The 23,968-nt window shown below is 42.7% G+C and overlaps 1 protein-coding gene across 3 annotated transcripts in view; it reads right to left on the bottom strand.

Annotated features, from left to right (window-relative positions):
- Window positions 1-653: 653 nt before the first annotated feature.
- KCNJ16 (potassium inwardly rectifying channel subfamily J member 16) overlaps window positions 654-23,968 on the bottom strand; it is a 44,826-nt gene continuing 21,511 nt past the window's right edge. For 2 of the 3 annotated variants that reach the window (XM_082212691.1, XM_082212692.1), the window contains exon 2: window positions 654-2,493. In XM_082212691.1, the coding sequence (XP_082068817.1) occupies window positions 1,104-2,399 (1,296 nt within the window). In that variant the 5' untranslated portion in view covers window positions 2,400-2,493 and the 3' untranslated portion in view covers window positions 654-1,103. Of the gene's footprint in view, window positions 2,494-15,932; window positions 16,096-23,968 lie in introns of those variants that run through there. The other variant, XM_082212690.1, reaches the window with a different exon arrangement.

Genomic DNA, 23,968 nt, shown 5'->3' with positions numbered 1-23,968 from the left:
CAGACAAAAAGAAAAGAAAATTGGTCTGATCTATCTGTGTGCTTAGGAATGAAGAACAAAGTGAGAGAGGATCCAAAATAGTTGGATGAAATATATTTATATATTATTTTCTTTTTTTAAAAAAAAAAAAGTACACCAGCTATCACATTGTTATCTCTAAGTTACAAATCCTCTTTTCAGATATGCAGAACAATTTTAACATATCTTCAGCATGAAATGATTAGGTAGTTGAAAAGAAATGAAAGTAACTAAATGAAAACAAGCCATAAATTTGAGTGTGATAGGCCTTACATCTTTGTAATGTCTAGTAGCAAATAAATCACTGATCAACAGAAAGTGGAAGCAAATAAGGGGCCTTGCATAATGGCTTTGGCAAAGCTAGCTACTTTTTCAAACTCTTTGTAAGAATTATTCTTTACATATTTTAGGAAGAATTCAAAATATTTTATTAGAAATTGCAAAAGAAAATTCTGAGAAAGCCTAAATCCCCATAGAAAAATCTAGTATATATATAGTTTTTACAAATAAACAAAAATGTGAAGTAGTTTAATTAACTTCTCTTTGTACAATCAAAAGAGCTACGTGAATGAGATGTGGGCCTAGGGTACACTTAGCAAATAGACTACCAAGCTATGCTACAGCACACAAATCAATTATTTTGCAATTCTTTAATTTACTGAAATGTACATTAATCCAAAAGACAGTCACATTGAACAATTCAAAATTAATGCGCCTAAACCATAGGACTATAAGGTCCTGAAGCAATTTTAACTCAAATAATCCGACTTCATGGCTTCAGTGATAAAGCAACTTTGAAATTCTTATCAACAGGTATCCTCCACTTTCAGTATTGATGCTGAATATTGTTAAGCATTCTTTTTTAAAAATACAAGGGCACAAAAGTCTATTGTTTGCAAAAAAGGAATTTTTTAAGGAGATGAATAATATCAGCATTATCTACTAAAACAAGTATACCAGCTAGACCGAAGTCTCGATGAAGTGTCGAGTCTGCTCTTCCGTTTTATGATTTGAGGATACCATGTCCATAACTTGTGCGCCTTGAAAACTGCTGCAAAGTCAAGAGCAGCCATTGCAACAGATTGTTAGATCTGGGATTCCATTGAGATTCTACTTAAAGTCACCAGCGCTCTCTCATACGGCACCTCCATAACATTGACTTGGTTAGAAGTTTTGGCTGACTCTTCAGAAATTTCAGAGTGGATGATTAATGCTTCAGCACTAAAGGACCGGGCTCTTAGTCCTAATCTTGGTGCTGGTGCTGATGAAGAGGAAGAAGATGACGACGTTCCAGGTTCTCCATCCACTGCTTTTTCCAAGGTGGTGTATTCTTGCTCCTTCCTGTCTAGGTGCTTGGCACTACAATAAGGAGCATAAACCTCGGTGGTTTCTTCAAATTGGAGGCAGTTGACTTTGTAGTACTTCTTCTTCATTTGCAGGACGTCATTGAACCGGTGCCCCCAAAGGATTTCTCGAGGCACATATGAACTCCTTGACTGATGGGATGTCCCCGTTGAATCTCCAGTGTAAACAAATGTAACCAGGATTTCAAAGTTGTCTTTAGCAAGAGCCTTCCTGTCCATATCATACAATGGGCTGTCCTGGTTAATTTCGTGGATAATGGTCACTGGGGTTGCAACAATGATCTGGTCGTTTAACAGTTTTAAGTCCTTGTATTCCATTGTCATCCTTCCCACTCTGTCTTCCACATACCGCAAGAGCTGGGCTCTCACTATGCCTTCTACCATATGATTAGGGCGGAAATCACCTATCCGCCACATCAAACAGAGTTTGCCATCTCTTAAGCCTACCGTGGCATGATAGCTGAAGCGGATGGTCTGAGCTCGCTTCCGGGCAGTGGCCATTTTGGCCAAGGCAGCACCGATGATGAATGTGTCAATGATGCAGCCTAACACTGACTGTATGATAACTATCAGGATTGCGACAGAGCACTCTTCGGTGACACAACGGGATCCATAGCCTATGGTCGTTTGGGTTTCAAGAGAGAATAAGAAAGCCCCCGTGAAACTATGGACACTGACAACACAAGGGGTCGTTCCTTCATCAAGTGATAAATCACCGTGATGGAGTGCAATCAACCAAAAGACCAAGCCAAAGAACAACCAGGACAGGATGTAGGACAATGAGAAGATCACAAACATATGGCGCCATTGAATGTCCACTAATGTGGTGAAAATGTCGGCCACATAGCTCTCCCACTCCCCAAAGATGTGCTTGAAGTACACATTGCAGCTTCCATCTTTCTGGAGAAATCGCTTTTGCATTCTTTTAATCCCAATCGAAGTTGTGTCTTGGTAGCTGTGTGCATGTCTGAGTTTATTCGTTTCCACACTTAAAAGCTTCTCGCCAGGCTCAGCCATACTTCTTTAATCTGTGCTGTGTGATTAATTCAGAAGATGCAATTAAAGATGCCAATCACCAGCTGGTCTCGCTCTTGTTCTCTTCATTTATAACCTGCAGATGAAACCAAAGAGAAAAGATTTCATATTTTTGCCTCCAAGTAAATACAAAAGCATATATATCAGTGTCAGTGTGCGTGGTTAGCATGGATGAGGAGTGTGCACTGCTGCAGATTGGGAAATTTGACACTTACTGCTGAATGAGAAGGCAAAATGTACAGCGTGACCACAGGTTACAGACAAGACGTTGAATTTCTTAGTGCTCCCCTGTGTTTTTTCTACCTATGAATTGAAAAGCAACACAGCAGATGAAGGCCTGGGCTAGAATCTTTCTCCATTGTGTGCTAGATTTCCATTTGCAGAAGTCTTTGGTGGGGGGTTGGATGGGAGGGTGTTGCAAATGGAGATGTCCAGAAGTGGCACCCCCTTACATGTAATTTGAAGCGGTACACTCCATGGACCACCTCATTCATTCAGCTCCATTCAGCATATCCAGCCCATATGGTGAGCATTTTGGGGGCCCAGGGTGGAGAAAACAGCCACAAGAGGCTTTGCATTCTTGTCTGGCAGCTCTGTCTGCTCCTTGTAGCTCCCATCAGCCTTGGGAGCATGACCCAAAAGCCATTGATGATGGGAGTTCATGAGAGATTGATTTATTAAATATTGTACTTATAGCACCCTTCATTCAAGGAGCACAAGACAGTTTATGAGATAAAAACACAAAAATACCTGACATAGTAACAAATGAAAACAATAATTCCACACACAATTTAAAAGGCCATAGGTTGATTAATAATAATAATAATAATAATAATAATAATAATAATAATAATAATAATAATTTTATTATTTATACCCGCCCTCCCCTCGCCCTCCCCTCAGGGTGGCTAACACCAGTAAAATTACAACAAAAACATAATGGGGGGGGGGGAGAGAAAAGGGAAAAAAAACAATTTAAAATGCAGCATCATTTTAATAGTAGCCGATAGATCAAAACCATAAGGGGAGAGAAACATAAGGGTCCAAAACCAAAGACTGAATTCAAACCAAAGGCCAGGCGGAACAGCTCTGTCTTGCAGGCCCTGCGGAAAGATGTCAAGTCCCACAGGGCCCTAATCTCTTTTGACAGAGCATTCCACCAAGTCGGGGCCAGTACTGAAAAGGTCCTGGCCCTAGTTGAGACCAATCTTACCACCTTGCGACTTTGGACCTCCAAAGTGGTGTCATTTGTGGACCTTAAGATCCTCTGCGGGGCATACCAGGAGATGCAGTCCCGTAGGTACATGGGTCCTAGGCCGCATAGGGCTTTAAAGGCCAAAACCAGCACTGTAAACCTGACCCTGTACTCCACTGGGAGCCAGTGCAGTTGGTAAAGCACTGGATGAATGTAAGCCCACGGCAAGGACCCCATAAGGAGCCTTGCCACGGCATTCTGCACCCGCTGGAGTTTCTGGGTCAGCTTCAAGGGCAGCCCCGCATAGGGCAAGTTACAATAATCAAGCCTGGAGGTGACCACTGTGGTCCCAAGGCCTGTTCTACTACACCAGCCACAGATTAGCTGCCCTAAGGGTCACCCAGGAAAATCACAAGTGAGCTATCATTTTTTTCTACCCAAGCAGCAAGTTGGATAGGCTCCGTCCTATGAGGCATATAGTACATCTCATTTAGGATGTGCTAAAAAACAATGAATCCCTCAGCCGCGCAAGTAATGACAGCCGTGCAAAGACAGTTTTCCAAAACACTTTAAAGCCTAGCATACTTTCCTTTTACTTTTTTGGTCGGAGAAGGATTGTGACATATGGTGTCGTATCCTCAGAATATGGCCTTCATTAAAAAACACAACATTCATGCTTCCAAAAATACTTCTTGGAACACAGTTATTGGAAATATTCATATGACTTGCTGTAACTGCAGCTTTAAAACACCCCTTGCCATTTCCCCCCCTCATTTTTTTTCATCCATTGCTCTCTCGTGAACCGACATTTTAATACGCTGTCTTTGAAAAACAAACAGCAATTGGAAACCTTCGTGGTGATTTAAGGAGCTGCACATTAAGAGGTGTGAAAAGGAAGTGCACTGCAACCAAAGGCCAGTAATCTCCCATTTAAAAACATGCTTGGGGTTATAATTTGTTTCTCTCCCCCTTCCCCCCCCCATATTGACTAGGTCAGACAACAGCTTATGTGAGAACAAATGTAATGCTGGCCTGAGCCACAGCTAAAAGGAGTAATTGTCTTGGAAGGGAATCCAGGACAAGGCAGGCAATAATATGGAAAGAAAATCTCAAAATAAGTATTTATGATGGGCTTTTCAAGAATGAAAGAGACCGAGGGCCTCTCCAGACTGCTGCCTTTGTGTGGCTGTTCTGCAACATGTTCTTGGCACAGGAATATTGCATTAGTAGTGGATTTATTCTGCCTTAGTATGCTATGCTATGTTGCTTCAACGCTACCACATCATTGTTCTCCAGAGGAGCTAAAGAAGGACCAAAATAAACCCAAACATTTTTTGTTTTTGTTAAAAAAGTTATGTGATTTCAGCAGGGTATCAACCGGTTGGAAATGAAACAGTGTGACCACCCCATAATTTTGCAGGGACGAACAGTATTGAAAGCAGGATCATGTGTGACAACCCGAATGGTAACAAGAGCACAGAGCATCATGAATGCGCAACAAAAAGAACACCTGGAGGACCCTCCAAATGTCTCTATTTTCCAGGGACAGTCCTGGATTTACAGAAGCCGTCGCAGTTTCTGATTTGATCCCAGTGTGTCCCACTTTCCCCTATTTTCATTGGAGAAATGTTGGAGGGTATGTTTGGCGTTATGAGAACCCTGAGCCAAGGAGATAAGTAACTTTACAACCTTTAGAAGATACCTGGATAGGGGAGGGGATTTTTTAAATGTTGAATGTTTTATTATGTTTTTATATAAGTTGGAAGCCGCCCAAAGTGGCTGGAGCAACCCAATCAAATGGGTGAGGTATGAATAATAAAATTGTTGTTGTTGTTGCTGTTGAGAGCCAGTGTGATGTAGTGGTTAAGAGCAGTAGACTCGTAATCTGGTGAACCAAGTTCGCTTCCCCGCTCCTCCACCTGCAGCTGCTGGGTGACCTTGGGCCAGTCACACTTCTCTGATGTCTCTCAGCCCCACTCACCTCACAGAGTGTTTGTTGTGGGGGAGGAAGGGAAAGGAGAATGTTAGCCGCTTTGAGACTCCTTAGGGTAGTGATAAAGCGGGATATCAAATCCAAACTCTTCTTCTTCTTCTTATAGAATAGAGTGTCTATTTTCATCAGAGAAATCTTGCAGGGTATGCCAACTGCAATGGTTGTTTGCATCCAAGGAGCACCTGCCAAATCACGCAACATCGGAAATAAATAATATTACCAGTTCATATTTACAGTATTTTTTTAAATCTGACAGCACTTATGACTGGACAGTGTTGTGTTGGGGTTCACTTCCAACATGGTGCACAGTCAACAAACTGATCAGATCCATGCTTGCAGATTTAGCCTAAGTATATGATGGGGAAATCTGGCATCAATGTCATGAAATGGGCTAGAGATGCAATATTGAGGTTACTCATCAACTGAAGGGGAACATCAAAGCTTCTCCTCGCCTGACATGCCATTCTCCATAAGGCTTGCTCTGCCTAAACAGATGCCTGAGTAGTGGTCTTTCGAGGATAAACCCTCTCAGAAGTGGCCGGCGCAGTGGGGTGATAACCCAGAGCCGCTCTCGTAACGCCAGCATTGCTGCAGGCTGGTGGCAAGTTTGGACTGTGAAGCTGCACTAGTAGCAATGAAAAATTGGCTCTGCTGATGCACCCACATAGCCCTGACCCTGCAGTGTCCAGATTAGTACAGTGGTACCTCTGGCTGCGAACGGGATCCGTTCCAGAGCCCCGTTCGCAACCTGAGCAGAATGCAACCTGCGTCTGCGCATGTGTGGGGCCCAATTTGCCGCTTCTGCGCATGCGTGTGACATCATTTTGAGCATCTGCGCATGCGCGAGCGGCGAAACCCGGAGGTAACCCTCACGTTACTTCTGGGTCGCCATGGAACGCAACCTGAAAACGCTCAACCTGGAGCGTCTTTAACCGGAGGTATGACTGTAGCTGCAATGCCAGTGTTGAAATGGCAGCTCTGTGATGCCTCACCAGCACACCAGCAGCCTCTGCACCGTCTGCTCACAATAACTCTGGTATTATGGGATATACAGGGTAGGAATCTATGCATGAAAAGAGAAGAAATGTATCACCAAAAAAAGGAGAAAAGAGGGCACATATCTCCCTTGGGAAGTTGTGGACCCTCCTTTCTTGGAGGTTTCTAAGCGGAGGTTGGATGGTCATCTGTCATGGATTCTTTAGCTAAGATTCCTGCATTGCAGGGGGTTAGACTAGATGACCCTCGGGGTCCCTTCCAACTCTAAGATTCTATGATGGATTCTATGGCATTTGCAAAGCATATGCATATGCTGATTTATATGTATAGATCAGGGCCGGATTTAGGTTGGATGAGGCCCTAAACTACTTAAGGTAATGGGGCCCTTTATATGTCCACCTGTCCTTAGTCAACAAAAGAATTGTCACTATTTTTTGTGTTGAATAGATGCTATATGGTAATGTATGGACCCTAATATGTATCTAAAGCCATTTGCCACTGTTGCTGTATGTAGGTTTCATTTTATTTGTTTATTATCTAATACAGTGGTACCTCAGGTTACATATGCTTCAGGTTACAGACTCCACTAACCCAGAAATAGTGCTTCAGGTTAAGAATTTTGCTTCAGGATGAGAACAGAAATCGCGCTCCGGCGGCACAGCGGCAGCAGGAGGCCCCATTAGCTAAAGTGGTGCTTCAGGTTAAGAACAGTTTCAGGTTAAGAATGGACCTCCGGAATGAATTAAGTACTTAACCCGAGGTACCACTGTATTTTGGAAATGTACATCCAGGGTTTTTTCCCCTTTAATTTTTTTGGGGGCCCCCAAGAGAGTGGAGCCCTAAGCTATAGCTTGTTTAGCTTACATGTAAATCCGGCACTGGTATACATGCAAGTTTAGAAACAATCGTAAGGATTTAAATATTTTTGATGGTGGTGTTGTTTGCATACTGCCCGTCACCCAAAGATCACAGGGCAGTTCACAACATAAAATTGCAAAATAAGACACGAAAGAGAAAAGAGAAATGCAGTACATCCCACTGTAGGAAGGACTGTGAACAGGCAACCTGTGTACCTACAAATGACAGGTGGATCACACCATGATCCCTGCCCTCCCTTCTTATGGTTCTTTAAACTGGATTTGGACCAGATAGCCCCTTCAAACAAGAGAACTGTCTACTGAAATTGAGTCCTCTGTTCTGAAAGGAGAAAGACTACATGAAGGGAAGGCTCATGAAGATTTATTGTTTGTGGCATGGACATGACATGAAATGACTGGTCTGGGTGCACTGGGAGTCAAAGGACATTGGCTTCTCCATCCGTGATCTAACTGAACAGGAAATTTTGTTTGCCATTCTCTTCCGCTCTGATCTTGACCTGGGTGCTGCTGTAGGGTCTGCAGCAGCATTAGATGTTGCCCTCAGATCTCGAGTTTAGAATTGGGAGAGTCTGTGTAAAACCAAGCTGCTGTGCTGTCTTGAAAATAGAAACATATCTTAGTCATGGAAGCATCGTCATTGGAAAAGGCCTTGATGCAGACCTGCAGTTCCTGTAAAGAGCCATTGTGATGCCATTGTCTAGTGGGAAATTTGAATTTCTCAAGAATCTGGTCATAGGGGAAAAGTGAAGAAAGCAGCACGAAACCTATGTTCCAAAGTATTTCTGTTCACAGAATCTGATTAAATAAATAAATAAATAAATAAATAAATAAATAACAGCCTGGGACTTTGCTTGACATGGGGGGCTTTCCCTCTGTAATCTCCAAAGCATGCAATGAATTCGACTCAAGCTTTGGTTTAGTAGTCGCATCACACTTTCGCACTACTCATCTGTGAGGGTTTGGAATGAGCTTTAGTGCTTTTTGTTTTGTTTGTTTCATCCTTTCCCAGTGAAGTTGTGTAACCTTGTGAGACTTTCTGTTCTGAGACTAAGAAATGTGAAGAGCTGGAACATTTTGACCTGTTTTGAAATCGGACCATCCACTGGTTACTCATTTTCAAGAAAAATAAATTTGTTTCAGCAGGCAGCATCTCAAATGAAGCCCTTTCTCTGATTGGCTATATGTGAATGTGAATTTAGTTTTCACTTCCCCAGGTCCCTAAGGAACCAACGACTTTGCTCCAAAGACGCCAGGTATGTATACACAGATACACACTCTGTTCTGTGTGTGAGGAGATAAACTTTTGCTTTCATGGGGCCTGCTGACATCCCTTTGAGATCAGTGGACGTAAGAGCTCAATGCCCTTAGGGTCCATTGACTTAAATGGGCTCCTTCCTCTTCTGAGGGTGCCCAATGAACTTAGAAGTCTCAAGCTTTGCACCCAGTTGGTCAATGTTTACTTCCAGTGGGATTCATATTAGCTGTAAAAAGTCTACACTAGAATGACAGTGTTCAAATTGTGGAATTCCTCCTGGCCTTTGGGAAATGCATCTCTTTGAAATGGCATTTGGCAGTATGGATTTTTATGAGGGATGGTGATTCAACAAGACTGGATCTATCGCTTTGTCCCTTTTGGTCATTGCATCTGGTTTTAGTAAATGACACCTTGAACTTATGGAGAGGGGAAATATGCAGACTTGAATTCAGAGATGCCTTGCACTGAAGTCCTCTATCCCCATCACATGCTATTCCAGAGACTCCACCAACCCTTTGAGATGGATTTTTGGGAGGTCTTCTCTCCTGTGTTTCCATCTTCACTTGCTACTCTGTCTAGACACTCCTCTTGACAAAGCTTTTTTTCTCTGTGCATAATCTTAATTTTTAGATGCATATTGTTTGCCACTGCTGCCCCAGATGACCACCTTGCTATGCAAGATTCACCGGACGCATTCCGGTTATTGGAAATCCAATAACTATAGAACCAACGGTTCATATCCAACAAAAATATAGGTGCTCATGAATGGAAATATAGATGATGGAAGATACAGATACCATAGATGCTCATGAATGAAATACCTACCACTTGCACCACCCACCATTTACCCTGTACAGATTCTGGTTGAAAACAATCTGACAGCTGTGGCCTTGTCACCTTGTAACGATATGGTGGCTTTACATGGAGAGCTACAGTAACATTGGACATGAATTGTTGCAACACATGTTTTTTCCTCCCTGCCTTCCTTTGCAGTAGAGCTTTGTATACACTGTAGCATATGTATGGTGTGTACACAGCTTTCCATTGGAAACTGGGAGTGTAATCATGCTATTCTTGCATTGGGAATATAGATAGATAGATAGATAGATAGATAGATAGATAGATAGATGATAGATAGATAGATAGATATAGATAGATAGATAGATATTAAAAAAAGATTAGGAAAGAAGCCCACACAAGAATGCTAGATTTTGTAGAAAGCAAGACAAGTGAGATAGATAGATTAATAATAATAATAATAATAATAATAATAATAATAATAATACTCCACCCATCTGGCTGGTTTCCCCAGCCACTCTGGGCAGCTCCCAACAGAATATTAGACAATAAAATACTTGAAATTTAGTGGAATGTAAAAATGGTTTGCACCCTATATCCTTCTATAGTGAGTTTTTGTTGCTCTCTTCTCCGTACATGTATGGACCAGTTGCGTAATTCCTTCCATTTAAGGAGGTCCTTTTATTGCATGTATAAAGGGTGGCAACAACTTCAAGAACCAGTGGGGAGATTTGGGGAAAGGAAACAGAGAACTCAGTTGCCCCTTCATTTTGAAATTTTGCCTTATTCTTCTGTGCTTTAAAAATAGATCAAAGTAAAGTACAATAGTTTGAACATGGGAATATAAATATGCTTGAAATGAGCTGGAATCTATGTTTAGTAGGAACAAAATACTACTTGGATTGGTCTCAATAGAGACGCCTTAATATGTCAATATAAAAGTGTTTATTAAACATTTGAAAGAAAGACATAAATAGCACAGAGCAGGAGGCTGTTATGCAGACTTGAATGTCATGCAACGGTGCTGTCATCCACACTAGAACAGCCTACAGTACCATTTAATTCATCTAACTGAAACCAGATCCTGTTAAAAAAAAGGAGGAGGTGGTACTTGGCCAATGATGATTGACAGAAGGATGGGGGAGTCCACAGAAGTTGACTACAGCTGGTTCCTTTGGCAGTCAGATCCATGGCCTCCAAAGGCAGAAGGGACCATTGCTCTCAACTGATTTGACCTCCTAAATTAGATGGGACATGAAGATGTAGCTACCAATTTCTGCATTAAGGTCAGAAGTGGAGACTGACAGCATATGATCCTAAGCATCTTTACTTGCAAAATCCTACTGAATTAAAGGGTGCTTGCTCTCTTGTAGATAGGTTTAGATTCCAGCCCAAATTTGATTTGATTAAGATCACTTGCTCAGGCCTGCACCCATAAAAAAGTTTATGATGTCTCCCGGTATTAAAAGATACACTAAATCCAGAAATGTGTGTTTATGTGTGCATTTGTTAAAAAAAACCACAGCATTATTTGTGTCTTCCATTCTCTAAGGATTTCAATCTATTTTATTGTTGATGCTAAACTCAGTATTTTAATGTTGTTTTCAGCACTCTGTTATTTATTCCTGGAGCCATTATGTGGCCTACTTTTAAAACCTTTTAAGGTACATGGGGCTAATCCCCTGGAACAAAACAACAGAGCAGAGTATAAATCACCTTGTGAGGTAAGCTACCTTGAGAGGAAGTGATTGGCCCATGATCCCCTAAGGAGCTTCATGGCTAAAGTTCCTCTCCACCACATCTAGATATCTATTAGGTAGATATTCTGATCATCATTATATTTTCAGGATTTTGTCAATATCAAGAGTTGGAAACACTGTTTCCTAAAAATTTGCCCTGCCATATCTGTGTGAGTGGCTCTTATGCCACACCAACTGTAGGCCTCATCAACCCTTAACCAAATCATGAGTTCATACAACCAAATACTATACAGTGGTTCCTCGGGTTAAGTACTTAATTCGTTCCGGAGGTCCGTTCTTAACCTGAAACTGTTCTTAACCTGAAGCACCACATTAGCTAATGGGGCCTCCTGCTGCCGCCACGCCGCTAGAGCACGATTTCTGTTCTCATCCTGAAGCAAAGTTCTTAACCCGAGGTACTATTTCTGGGTTAGCGGAGTCTGTAACCTGAAGCGTCTGTAACCCGAGGTACTACTGTATGTCTAATCAATATATGTACATTTTTGCCCCTTTGCCAGAAGTAGAGAACTTGACATGCAGCTTTTGGAACACAGAAACCACCAATCCTCACTTCCAGCTCTTGCTGGCAGAGAAGAGTAAATGAGTTTCTTGCGGTTCTAAGCAAGACATGATGTAATATAACAGCACATTGAATAACAGGTAAAAGGCATCTCACCAACAATCAGAGGATCAGGTTTGACTACTTTCTGTTAATGTGGCCCGTTTTCTGTTAATGTGGCCTGAACTCTCAAGTAGTTTTAAAAATTATAATTAATAGGCTGTTTCGTTGACATTTCAACCAGCAGTGCTTAGCTGATTCAACAGTGAATGGCCATAGCAGCTGAAAGGCATTTGTCTCGTAGTGTGTTTGTATAACCAAAACTGCTAATTGGTCATTTCAAGACTTGCATTTCTATAAGTTAGAAAATGCATACATTGGGTATTAGCTATGCAGAACATGTATATAATAGGCACTCCGTTGTTTGGGACAGAGGGTATTTCCTGCTGCAGGAAAATGACTTCTAAGAGGATTGCTCCTTTTCAGGGTCCTGGCCAGCTTGAACAGCTTACCCTCCAACATTTCTCCAATGAAAATAGGGACATCCTATTCCATCATCATCATCATCACAACAGCAACGAAAACAAGGTTTAGGCTTTTGTTGAAAAAAACTGATACAACATGTAAGATTTTTTTACAGCATATTCTAAATTGTTTAAAATTTCATTCTGTTTTTTTAAATTCTGCCCATTTTGTACAACATTTACTTCCAGCGCTAGCAGAGGCATGGGTGTCATTTCAGGATGTTATTTTTGGAAAGAAATATAACTTAGAGGAGGCTATATTTTCCATTATGTAATGAAAGATTCATGAGATTATGGAATGAGACCAACAGGGATGTTTCTAGTGGACATCTGATTTTTGTCTTCTTCTTGTTAACTTTTTAAATATAAAACCCAACAAACCTTCATATCCAATTTGTGGGGTTGCCTGCTGAATCAAGACCACACACACACTGTCACTGAACAAGCAATTGCCACTCTCTGTACTGACAATGCAACTTGAGAAGTCATACTGTCCATCAACCCACAAGCAAGTGATGTTAAAACTGGCAGCCCCAATCAGGTGGGGCAGTTCTTTCACAAAGCACCAAGCAGATGAATTGTTTGTTGTGTAGAAATGATTCATTCTGGCATCTTTATTAATTTCAGAAACTGTATACGGCTTTTCTGGATATATATGTTCCCAAGACCGCTCACATTAAAAACAACAAGATGCATTCTATAAAGTATGCAACATCTGCCAAACTGAGAATCATCACAGAACAATGGTGTAGAAGCCTGTAGATAATCTAAGATAACCTTTACCCCAAAGTGGGATCTTAATGAGCCAGCATTGTCATAGTGGCAATGCAAAATGACCCCTCTCCTACAGATGAACTCCTATCATCCCAATGAAAGTGTGTTTCATAGGCATGAGTAGAAGCAACGAATGTACCATATAGGAGCTGCTGGAAAGTTATCGTTTAATAGAACAACTCAGAGCAAATAAGGAGGCTGCAGGAGAAGGCAAAACAAAGCTTCATAATTGCTAGTACAAAAGGAAAGTTCTTTGCTGGTGAACAGAGCCATATAAAATATAAAATCAATGGTGGTGTTTCAGAAATGTCAAAGTTCCCATTACATTAGTATGGCAGTAAGCTATTTTACATAAAAGATATATGCAGTGCTTTTTTCTGGGGGGACGCAGGGAGACGCATACCCCTAAACATTTTGTGAATCTTTTGTCCATTTACTGTATTTATTTTCCCTGATTTGAACTATAAAGTGGTGATTTTCTTGAGTCAAAATGAGAGTACTCTTAAAACATTTTTTTTAGGAAAAAAGCACTGGATATATGTGACACACTCTATGCAGATTATTCCATTGATGCTAGAAAACTTTTCCTTCAAAATGGCACAAGCCACTGAAGTTTCTTCTCTCCTCCCTCTCCCCCTTTTTATATAAAAAAACCATATGAGCATGTAGTGATGTTTGGATCAGGTTAGAGACGAAGGAAATGTAATAGATGTTCTCTAAGATGCTCAAGATTGTGAGCTGGAATTAATGTGGATCCTATTTTCATGTTCTTATTACTAAAATGTCAGTAGGCACCAGTTACATGTTTGGGAAATTCCACTGTAATTAGTTCTTCCTAGAACTTACATCTGAACTCTTTTCTCCCCCTTCCAATTGTCTGCCCTACACCTCAAGATTATGCACACAGTGCCCTGATTCAGAGATATAAGAGCGGGCTGTAAGCATGTGAAAGTTTGTAAGTCCTCACAGTGGAAGGAACAAAACAAAACAAGTTTATTCAGACAATAACAGGAAATGCTAAGGAGCATCACTGTAGATGTAAAAGCTGTTTTGTGACACAGGAAGACTAACCTAGTACAAAAGCACTAACAGCATGCTATAAATAATGTTGCAAGCAGTATACTGGAAAGACCAGGCATCCAAAAATTAGCCAATAGAGGCACACTGTGAGCCTATGACTTAACATGTTCATCGGACCAAGAGATGCTATGTCATGTAATTAGGGATTGGGGCAGTGTGGGGAGGATAGTTGAGCTTTCTGGATAGAGGGGGTGAAATGAAATTCAGAGGTCAAATGGTAGGCTGAGGACAGAATCCAGTGAAGAGAGGAATGGGCAGGCCGTGGAAGCTGGTGAAAGGTTCAGGGGACCAAAGTGTGGAGAAAGAGATCAAGTAGATTAAGGCAGGGGCTCTGCTCTGACTTGTTGCATGATAAAGGCAATCAAGGGTGATATCAGGAAAGGGAGGAGCTCTGTCACAATAACTGGGTGGGGCAGAGCAAAGAGAAGAAGAACAATTAATAGCAAGTTGAGCCCAAGGGGATTACAAAGCCCAGCAGAAGAGCACTGGTACAAGGGACCACTCTCAGAAGAGCCAAGATTCTGATCTGAATCTCCTTGCTACCACAACACATCCATTGTCACCAGGTAAAGGTAAAGGGACCCCTGACCATTAGGTCCAGTTGTGGCCAACTCTGGGGTTGCGGCGCTCATCTCGCTTTACTGGCCGAGGGAGCTGGCATACAGCTTCCGGGTCATGTGGCCAGCATGACTAAGCCGCTTCTGGCGAACCAGAGCAGCACACGGAAATGCCGTTTACATTCCTGCCGGAGCGGTACCTATTTATCTACTTGCACTTTGATGTGCTTTCGAACTGCTAGGTTGGCAGGAGGAGGGGCTGAACAATAGGAGCTCACCCCGTCGCAGGGATTCGAACCACCGACCTTCTGATCAGCAAGTCCTAGGCTCTGTGGTTTAACCCACAGCACCACCCGCGTCACCAGGTACCTGTCCACAAATAGCTCAGTTGCTTAGAGTGTGGTGCTGATAATGCCATGGTTGCAAGTTCGATCCCCTTATGGGGCAGCTGCATATTCCTATATTGCAGGGGGTTGGACTAGATGATCCACAGGGTCCCTTCCAACTCTACAATTCCACAAGTCTGTGAAATGTCATGCTTCTTCTCCGTCCTTCCACAATGGTACCTCTGCACCACTGCGGCTCTTCTCCAAGATTTCCATTCCCCATTTCCTCTTCCTTCTCCCAGTCTACCAGCCTGTGATCCCCCAGGAACCTTGTCATGTTGTGCTTCTATGGACCAATGCAATTTTCTCGTCTTTGGAGCACCTACAGTTGGAGACTAGTGAGAGCAGTCCTGACTTGACACTGAAACCTTTCTCTCCACTCAGGAGCAATCCCTTGAATAGCTCAGGAGCAGCATGTGATTCCAAGCCCCTCTTTATCTGTCCCCGCACTCTCTTATCACGTGCAAAGCAAATATATCATTATCATCTGCACACATGGTAGCTCTCTTGCCTTTTTGAAACAAAGCTTGGGTGCTGAAAGAGTTACAAACCTGAACAAAATGGCATCACATAAAACATACTCAATCCCAATTTTATTCTCCCTTGGCTTTTGATTATTGTGGGAAGGTGGGAAGAATTAATCCATATGGGCAGTTTTTCCCAATCTCACCAGTGCAAAATCCACAAAGGGGTCTAAAACCTATATTCAGCCCAGCTAGGAAGCCTGCCGTTTCGATGCAGCCGCTTGTGTCTCAGTTCTGGGGGTCCCCGATACACTCACCAGTTTGTTGGCCAAGAGGGCTGCTGCATCCACCAAGTACCAGCTAGAGCTTGCTAGCTAAAGAGCCACAGCAATTACTGGAGTGGAACAAAACTGCGCTCTCCTTAATTTTCTTATTTACGTCCACACCACACCCCAGAAAGCTACAGCTCAAGCTAGCCTTTTTATCTTTGAGGTCTTGATTCTATGGGGTGCTAAGCAACCTTGGCTCCCACAGCTCATTGAGCATTTAGGACAAACAGGCTCTTCACAATAACCCTGGCAGCCATTCAGACTTGTGCTTCCGCATTAAAGTGTTAGATACTTCCAAGAAAGCAAAACAAAACTCAGAGAGACAGAGAGACAGACAGAGAAAGTTGCATGTAAAAAGGTCAGTTCAACTCTGAATCATTGTTGTGGCTTTGCTAAATCCTCCTAACCGTTTTCCTGAAAATGGGATCTTCTCCCTAAATTTGGTTCTGATGTTCTGGTTGATTTCGTATGTTTTAACTTTTGCTGGGTTGTTGTTGTTTTTTGGTTCAGGTTTTGTTTTGGTTTGTTGTTGTTGTTTATTTTTTTCAAAAAAATGTGTATGCTTTATGCATTCCCCCCCTTCAAAACAAGACAAAACATGGATTGAGTTTTAATTGATTTTGTAGTTATGTATTTTGGGCAACACTTCAAGCATCAGCATGACAGAGGATGAGACAGACAAGTGTTTGAAATAAATAAATAAATTTGGCTCTCTAAAAATATACAACATGCCAGCCTTTTAGGAGGCAGACAATTAAAATAATCTGTGTTTGTTTTGTGTCAGGCTCTGCTTGAACATGTGACCCTCCCAAAGGAAAGTTTCAATGTTTCTACTGCTTCTGATTAAAGCTGCCCTAGAACTAGTCTCCAAGACTCTTCTTACACCACAAAAGATGAAATAGGACTGGACCAGGGCCGAGCTGAATCCAGAATGCATCTCTCTCTCTCTCTCTCTCTCTCTCTCTCTCTCTCTCTCTCTCTCTGTGTGGAATTTTCCCAGTGCAAAAACTCACACAAATATATGTGTCACATTTCAGTGATCATTTGAAAGGGGGTAGAGGGATTGAAACTGATAAAAAGAAATGTATTCCCATTCAGAGCGATGGCAGGAAGCAGTGCTTTCCCTCCGATTTGTCTCTGGGACGCCTTAGTCAAACCTGAGCTGCCATGTGCAGCTGTGACATCATGATTCTGATGCCATGACCCCTGATTGGTTGGATCACATAGCAAGAAGATTGCAGGGGCGAGGTGAGCCAAAGTGGCATTGAACAGCAATGAACAGGAGAATGCTAAGTTTGTTGATTGAAAAAAGGAGGCTTTCAAAGAACATACAGGGAGGCAGACTCCCCTTCTCCCACCAAAAACAGCCATGAAAATTTGGCACAGCCCCAGACTCTACAAACGTCTGGGCTCAATGCAAACCCAGTTGTATTTTTTTGCTACACCAACACTTCCCCTCTTCCCTTGCAAGGCACAGCTGTCCTAACCAATGAGACTTATTACAAATAGATCATGGGTCTGGTCCAATGACATCCCCATAGCCCAGTGGTTTTCAACCAGTGTGCTGTGGCACCCTGGTCAGGGATGCCACAGGCAACACTGGCCTCTGCCCCTCTTCCATCCCCTTCCTTCCTTTGATGCTCTCTCAGGTCTCTGCCTCCCAGCACAGCTGTTTGTTGCAGCAGCCCTGGCTACAAGCCCCCCAGGTGAATGATGCATCTGGGGCTGGCTAGGGGGTGCTTCCCAGGCCCCTGCAAGGCAGTGAGATGGGGGGCAGCTCAGAGACCAGGGACAGCAGCTGCAGCTGCCCAGAAGACCCCCAAGGAGAGGGGATTGGAGAGGAGGCCAAGGGAACACTCAACAAGGGAGAGTGTTTGAAAAGGGGTGAGGGGCTGCTGGCTCTGCAGGCAAGGGGAGACATAACTCGGTTCCTGAGCCCCACAGGGGTGCAGCAGAAAGAATGCAGTTGGTTAAGGGAACCATAGACCCAAATAGGTTGAAAACCTTTGCCATAACCTATTGAATTTCAACCAGCCTAAACATTCAGAGGGACATGGGTGGCGCTGTGGGTTAAACAATAGAGCCTAGGACTTTCCGATCAGAAGGTTGTCAGCTCGAATCCCCGCAACAGGGTGAGCTCCCGTTGCTCAGTCCCAGCTCCTGCCAACCTAGCAGTTTGAAAGCATGTCAAAGTGCAAGTAGATAAATAGGTACCACTCTGGCGGGAAGGTAAACGGCATTTCCGTGTGCTGCTCTGGTTCGCCAGAAGCGGCTTAGTTCATGCTGGCCACATGACCCGGAAGCTGTACGCCGGCTCCCTCGGCCAATAAAGCGAGATGAGTGCCGCAACCCCAGAGTCGGCCACAACTGGACCTAATGGTCAGGGGTCCTTTTATCTTTACCTTTAAACATTCAGAACAGAGATGCACTGCACACATTCACTAGTGCCGTGTGCAGCGCATGGCCTTACTCTCTGTTTTGCTCTCTGCCCTGCAAGCCAAGCAGAAGGTGCAGGTTTCATTTTCATGGGACAGGCTTGCAACCAGCTTTTGGAGCAGCCGCACCGCTTCTTGACCCAGGGAAAAGAGGTGCAAGCAAATGTCAAAGCAGTGCCCAAGATACTACTACTTCTTATGCAGCCCGTGGGCACCCCACTGCCAGAGGGAATTTTGTAATGATGCACTAGTTTCTGCACTGATCTCCAATATCACAACTACCTGTCTGGAGAGAAATCCTTTTATCTTCCATTGCCGAGCATCCTCTGCCAAGGAAAATCACAGAGGAGGCCGGGTTGCCTGGACCAGAAGCATTTCCCAGGGTGCCGCTTTCACCTGGCGGGTGCGTGTCACCCTCCCAACTCATGAAAGAGGTCACCCTGGAAGAGAGAGAAAACACTGCAAGAGAGAAATGGCGCCTTACAGGTCCTTCCCATCAGGGATTGGGCAAAGCGGGCTGAAGAAATGGAATGTGTCACATGGAGTGCCCAGCTGACTCTTTCTGAGCTAGGTAATCATGGCTTAGGAAGAGAGGAAGGCAGTGGATATCTCAGACACAGCAGTTTTGTTTGGGAGGAGGGCTAATGGAAATTGAAAGTTTTAAGGCAAAGCATAAACTATAGAAACAGTATGCATAACACACTGCTAACAGTAAACTGCTTGCATAATATGCTTGCAGTATATTTATTTATTCAAAGCATTTGTTCAATCAAAAATTTCCTGGGTAGTTTTACAGTTGCTCAGAAAAACAAAAACAAAAACAAAAACAAAACCCACAAGGATTATTTTACTATACTACTCATGGTGTTAGAACTACATTTTACTTATCCGTATAAGTATGGGTGGGGGGTGTATTTGTCTATTCCCCTTGTACAGTTTCCAGTTGGGTCATCCCATTCAGACAAATTGCTGGAACATCTCAGCATGAATGTTTCCATCCCACCCCATCTGTATTCTAATGACTTACGGCTTCCCATCCTATCCATTCTGTCCTTCTGACATCTCTTCCTGAATGTCTTGCTGCTGCTGTCCTTTCCCAAAGCTGTCACAATGGATGCAGTGTTCCACTTCTCTCTTTTCAGGGCGGCACACGCAATGCACTTTCTTCCAAGCCATAGAGCTCAGCTTTCCCAGGCAGGAAAGAAGTGCAAAATTTAAGGAGAAGCATTCACAATGAAGAAAATCTCAATTACTTGTCCTGAATTGATGTTGAAACCGCTTGTCCTTATCTGACTCTTCATCCATCTGTCATTTTAATATTTCTGAACACATTCTCAATGAGGTCTGATTAATATATTTCTGCCAAAAAAGTTCCTGCATTTCTTGGCAACACAATTTTCAGAGTAAGTGTTCTCATAAGTTTTAGCAAGATTCTATTACAGTACAGTGGTGCCTCGGGATACATACGCTTCAGGTTACAGACTCCGCTAACCCAGAAATAGTACCTCGGGTTAAGAACTTTGCTTCAGGATGAGAACAGAAATTGTGCAGCAGTGGTGCAGTGACAGCGGGAGGCCCCATTAGCTAAAGTGGTGCTTCATGTTAAGAACAGTTTCAGGTTAAGAACAGACCTCTGGAACGAATTAGGTACTTAACCCGAAGTACCACTGTATGTTGGTTTCACCTGCAAAATATACACAGGTATGTGCACATATTCCTTTGTCAGATGCTGGGATCCAGCTACTTAGCATTTCACTCAGCCTCAAAGGTAAGAGAAGGAAAGAACAGCAAATCTTTTTCTCAATAGTACTGCTAGAATTGGTCAAACGATACTGTACCATGTCCACAGTCGCTGAACTGAGATCTTTTATATTACTAAACAATTGCTCTGCATGATATTAAACTAAGAATTTGCTTCAAAGTTTCATCTCTTAACCCCCAATGGCAAAATAAATCATTTTACATTAATTCGCATAGCGGAGCCTGGAGCCTTAAGTATACACATGCATTTCACAGTCTGAAAGGTCATAAAACTTTTCATTCTTTTTTTACCATCAAACACTGTGCAGCTGAAGGTTTGTTCAAAATGCTAAACTGTTTTCATTCTTCATTCTTTCATTCTTGCAAATGTGCAAGCCAAATGCTCTCGAAGTTCCATGGTTACAGATCAGGTTCTGTTCGCTTTGATTCTTGTTTAATGTGCTGAGTATTCGTAACATTTTCCATAGAGAATGATGTCAGCCTTGTTATGTCTATGCCTAGCAGTTCTGTGTGGAACTACAGGTGATATGCTGGAGTTTTGTAGGTAACATTTCTTGAATACATGACGGTGTTCAGTACAGTGGTACCTTAGTTCTCAAATGCCTTGGTACTCAAACAACTTGGATCCCAAAGACTGAAAACCCAGAAGCAAATGTCCCGGTTAGCGAACCTTTTTCGGAAGTCGAATGTGCTCTGTTTTGAGGTTGCTCTTCCGATTTGAGTGTCACACTTCTGTTTCGAGTGTTACACTTCCTATTTGAGTGCCACGCTTCTGTTTGGAGTGTTATGCTGAGGTCTGTCTGGTTTTGCTATTTATTTTGTGTTTTTGTTTTTGCAGCTCTCTTTTTTTTGTGACTCTGCGGAACCCAGTCCAGCTACTGATTGACTGATTGTATGACTGCAGTACATTGTTTACTGCTTTCATTTTATGGATCAATGATCTCGTTAGATAGTAAAACCCATGTTTAATTGCTGTTTTACAGGTTGTTTTAAAAAATTTGGAATGGATCAATGCATTACTTTCTATGGGAAAGCACGCCTTGGTTTTGGAATGCTTTGGTTTTGGAATGGACTTCTGGAACGGATTAAGTTTGAGAACCAAGGTACTGCGGTAATAACTACCTTCACTTTCCATTCTAGAAACAATTCTCTGCTTTTTCTGCAGAGGCATGTGAGCGGCATAGTAGTTTCTAAAGCCTGCCAATATCACCTTTATAATATCATGTTCTATATGTTTACAAATATATACAGAGGGCAGCATTGGATTGAGACTATGATTCATTTCATGGGAATGGTCACACTTTGACTGGAATCCTATACATGTTTACATATCTCTCGCTTGGACTACTGCAATGTGCTCTATGTGGGGCTACTTTGAAGGTGACCCAGAAACTACAACTAATCCAGAATGCGGCAGCTAGACTGGTGACTGGGAGCGGCCACCGAGACCACATGAAAGACCTACAGTGGCTCCCAGTACATTTCTGGGCACAATTCAAAGTGTTGGTGCTGACCTTTAAAGTCCTAAATGGCCTCGGCCCAGTATACCTGAAGGAGCGTCTCCACCCCCATTGTTCTGCCCAGAAACTGAGATCCAGCTCTGAGGGGCTTCTGGCGGTTCCCTCACTGCGAGAAGCCAAGTTACAGGGAACCAGGCAGAGGGCCTTCTCGGTAGTGGCACCCGCCCTGTGGAACGCCACCCCATCAGATGTTGAAGAAATAAACAACTACCAGACTTTTAGAAGACATCTGAAGGCAGCCCTGTTTAGGGAAGCTTTTAATGTTTAACAGACTATTGCATTTTAATATTTTGTTGGAAGCCGCCCAGAGTGGGTGGGGCATAAATAATAAACTATTATTATTATTATTATTATTATTATTATTATTATTATTATTAAATGGGACTTAATTCTGAACAAACAGGCACAGATAGGATTGTGCTCCATCAATATTATGGAATTCTTGCCTGGCACCACAGCCAGTGAGATGTGGCAGTTGGCTCTTGGCCAGGAAGACCTGGGTTCAAATCCCTGCACTGAGTGACCTTGATCCTTTCAATATTTCTCTCAGCCTAACCTTCCTCAAGCAAAGGTTATTGTGAGGGCATGTGGAAATGTAAAAATTGTATATGTACACAGCCTTGAGCTGCCTGAAGAGAGAGAAAAGCAAGATACCCATGTAATAATTAATAATGCCAACTTATTTCTTTAAAAAAACAATCTCTTTCTGAGCCCTGCGGTATATAATTGTTGGCTTTGTAGTGAGCAAATAGGAGGTGACCAAGTCAGCTGCTCCACCCCTAATTAATTTTGGATTGGAATAGGTTTGCTTTATAGTGTTGTTATGTCAGTCAGAGACTCTCTTTATTCCTCCAAGGCAAACATGATGAAATGAGTGAGCAGATCTTATCGCAAAGGACTTTAACTGGGATATCTAAATAAAGCATTAGAAATAACAGGCTCAAGAAAAATCAGTCTAAACCGGCCTTGAAGTGGTTTTATTGCCATTAAGCAACTCCTGAAGAATGTTTTGGGAAACAAAAAGTTTCTTGGCCTTCCTTATAGATACAGTTCATCTCTCAGAAGTTAATGTGTTACAGCCTAATGTTTTACAGTCTATACAATTTATTACAGATTAACAGTTTTAAAGTGTTTTGCTGGAACACAGTCCCACCAAAGTGAGATGAATTTATGCCAGGAGTACACCTTTAAGAATATTTTTTTTAAAACTCTTATGTGCTGTATGTGAATGGAAGAATCTCTAGCCTGTCTTGAAATGGTCTACCTGTTTTGTTTCGTTGGTTTTTTTTAAAGAAAGACTGGGCCTACAACAATCCAACACATCCAATGTCCTATCAAGATTATCATGTCATTCACCCAGTTTGAATAGACTAGATGCTTAGTCATAAAATGGTCAGTCCACACATAGTCAGGTGTCCAGTTCAGCAGCCTAACTCAGGTATTCAACAGTGAAGTAAAAATAAATAAATATTGAGGCTTTTCATACATGTAGCCAGCTTCCACGGGGATCTTCCCCTGGCTGCCCCTGAGTGCAGGGATTATCTTTGGCTCCAAACCTTGTCTTCTCTAGGCTATGATGCTCCTGGTAGCAGAGATTAAGAATTTGCTGGGACCCCAAAACCAGCAAAGGGCCTACTCCCCCAAGGACCCACCACTGCTCTTACTCGGAATGGAGAACTCAAGGAGGTTCAGGGATAACTTTCTGACAGGGAGAGCTGTTCGACAGTGGAACGGCCTCCCCCTGGAGGTTGTGGGCTCTCCTGCCCTGGAGGTTTCTAAGCAGAGGTTGGCTGGGCATTTGTCATGGATGCTTGAGTTGAGATTCCTGCATTGCAGGGGGTTGGGCTAGATGACCCTTCCAACTCTACAATTCTATGATAGGTCACAATAGTGTAACGAAAAACCTCTCTTATTTTAAGTTAACAGGGCACACTGGGATTACTTTGTTTGAAGGGGCCCTATATCCTGGCCCCAGAAGTCCTTGATGTTCCCAGCCTCATTTCTACTACAGCTGATCACATGTAGGCAATAAACGGAAGCTGTCGGTGGCTCAGTTCATGAAAGTAATCAGAGCCACCCCACATTATGAACTTAGTCTCTTTGCTGCTTCTGCCTCACGCTTAAATGTGCAGTCCTAGCTAGTGCTGATGCAAAGACTTCATCAGAAACGTTCGAGAGTCTTACCTACATATATCCTTATATCATTAATTAAGATCTCACTAGGTAGGAAAAGGGGATGGGAGCGGTGCTGTGGGTTAAACCACAGAGCCTAGGGATTGCCAACCAGAAGTTCAGCGGTTTGAATACC

This window comes from Podarcis vaucheri (assembly GCF_965113315.1).
Source record: "Podarcis vaucheri genome assembly, chromosome: 2".
Lineage (NCBI taxonomy): Eukaryota > Metazoa > Chordata > Lepidosauria > Squamata > Lacertidae > Podarcis > Podarcis vaucheri.
Note: the sequence above shows the minus strand (reverse complement) of the source record. Positions and strands in the feature narration are given on the sequence as shown.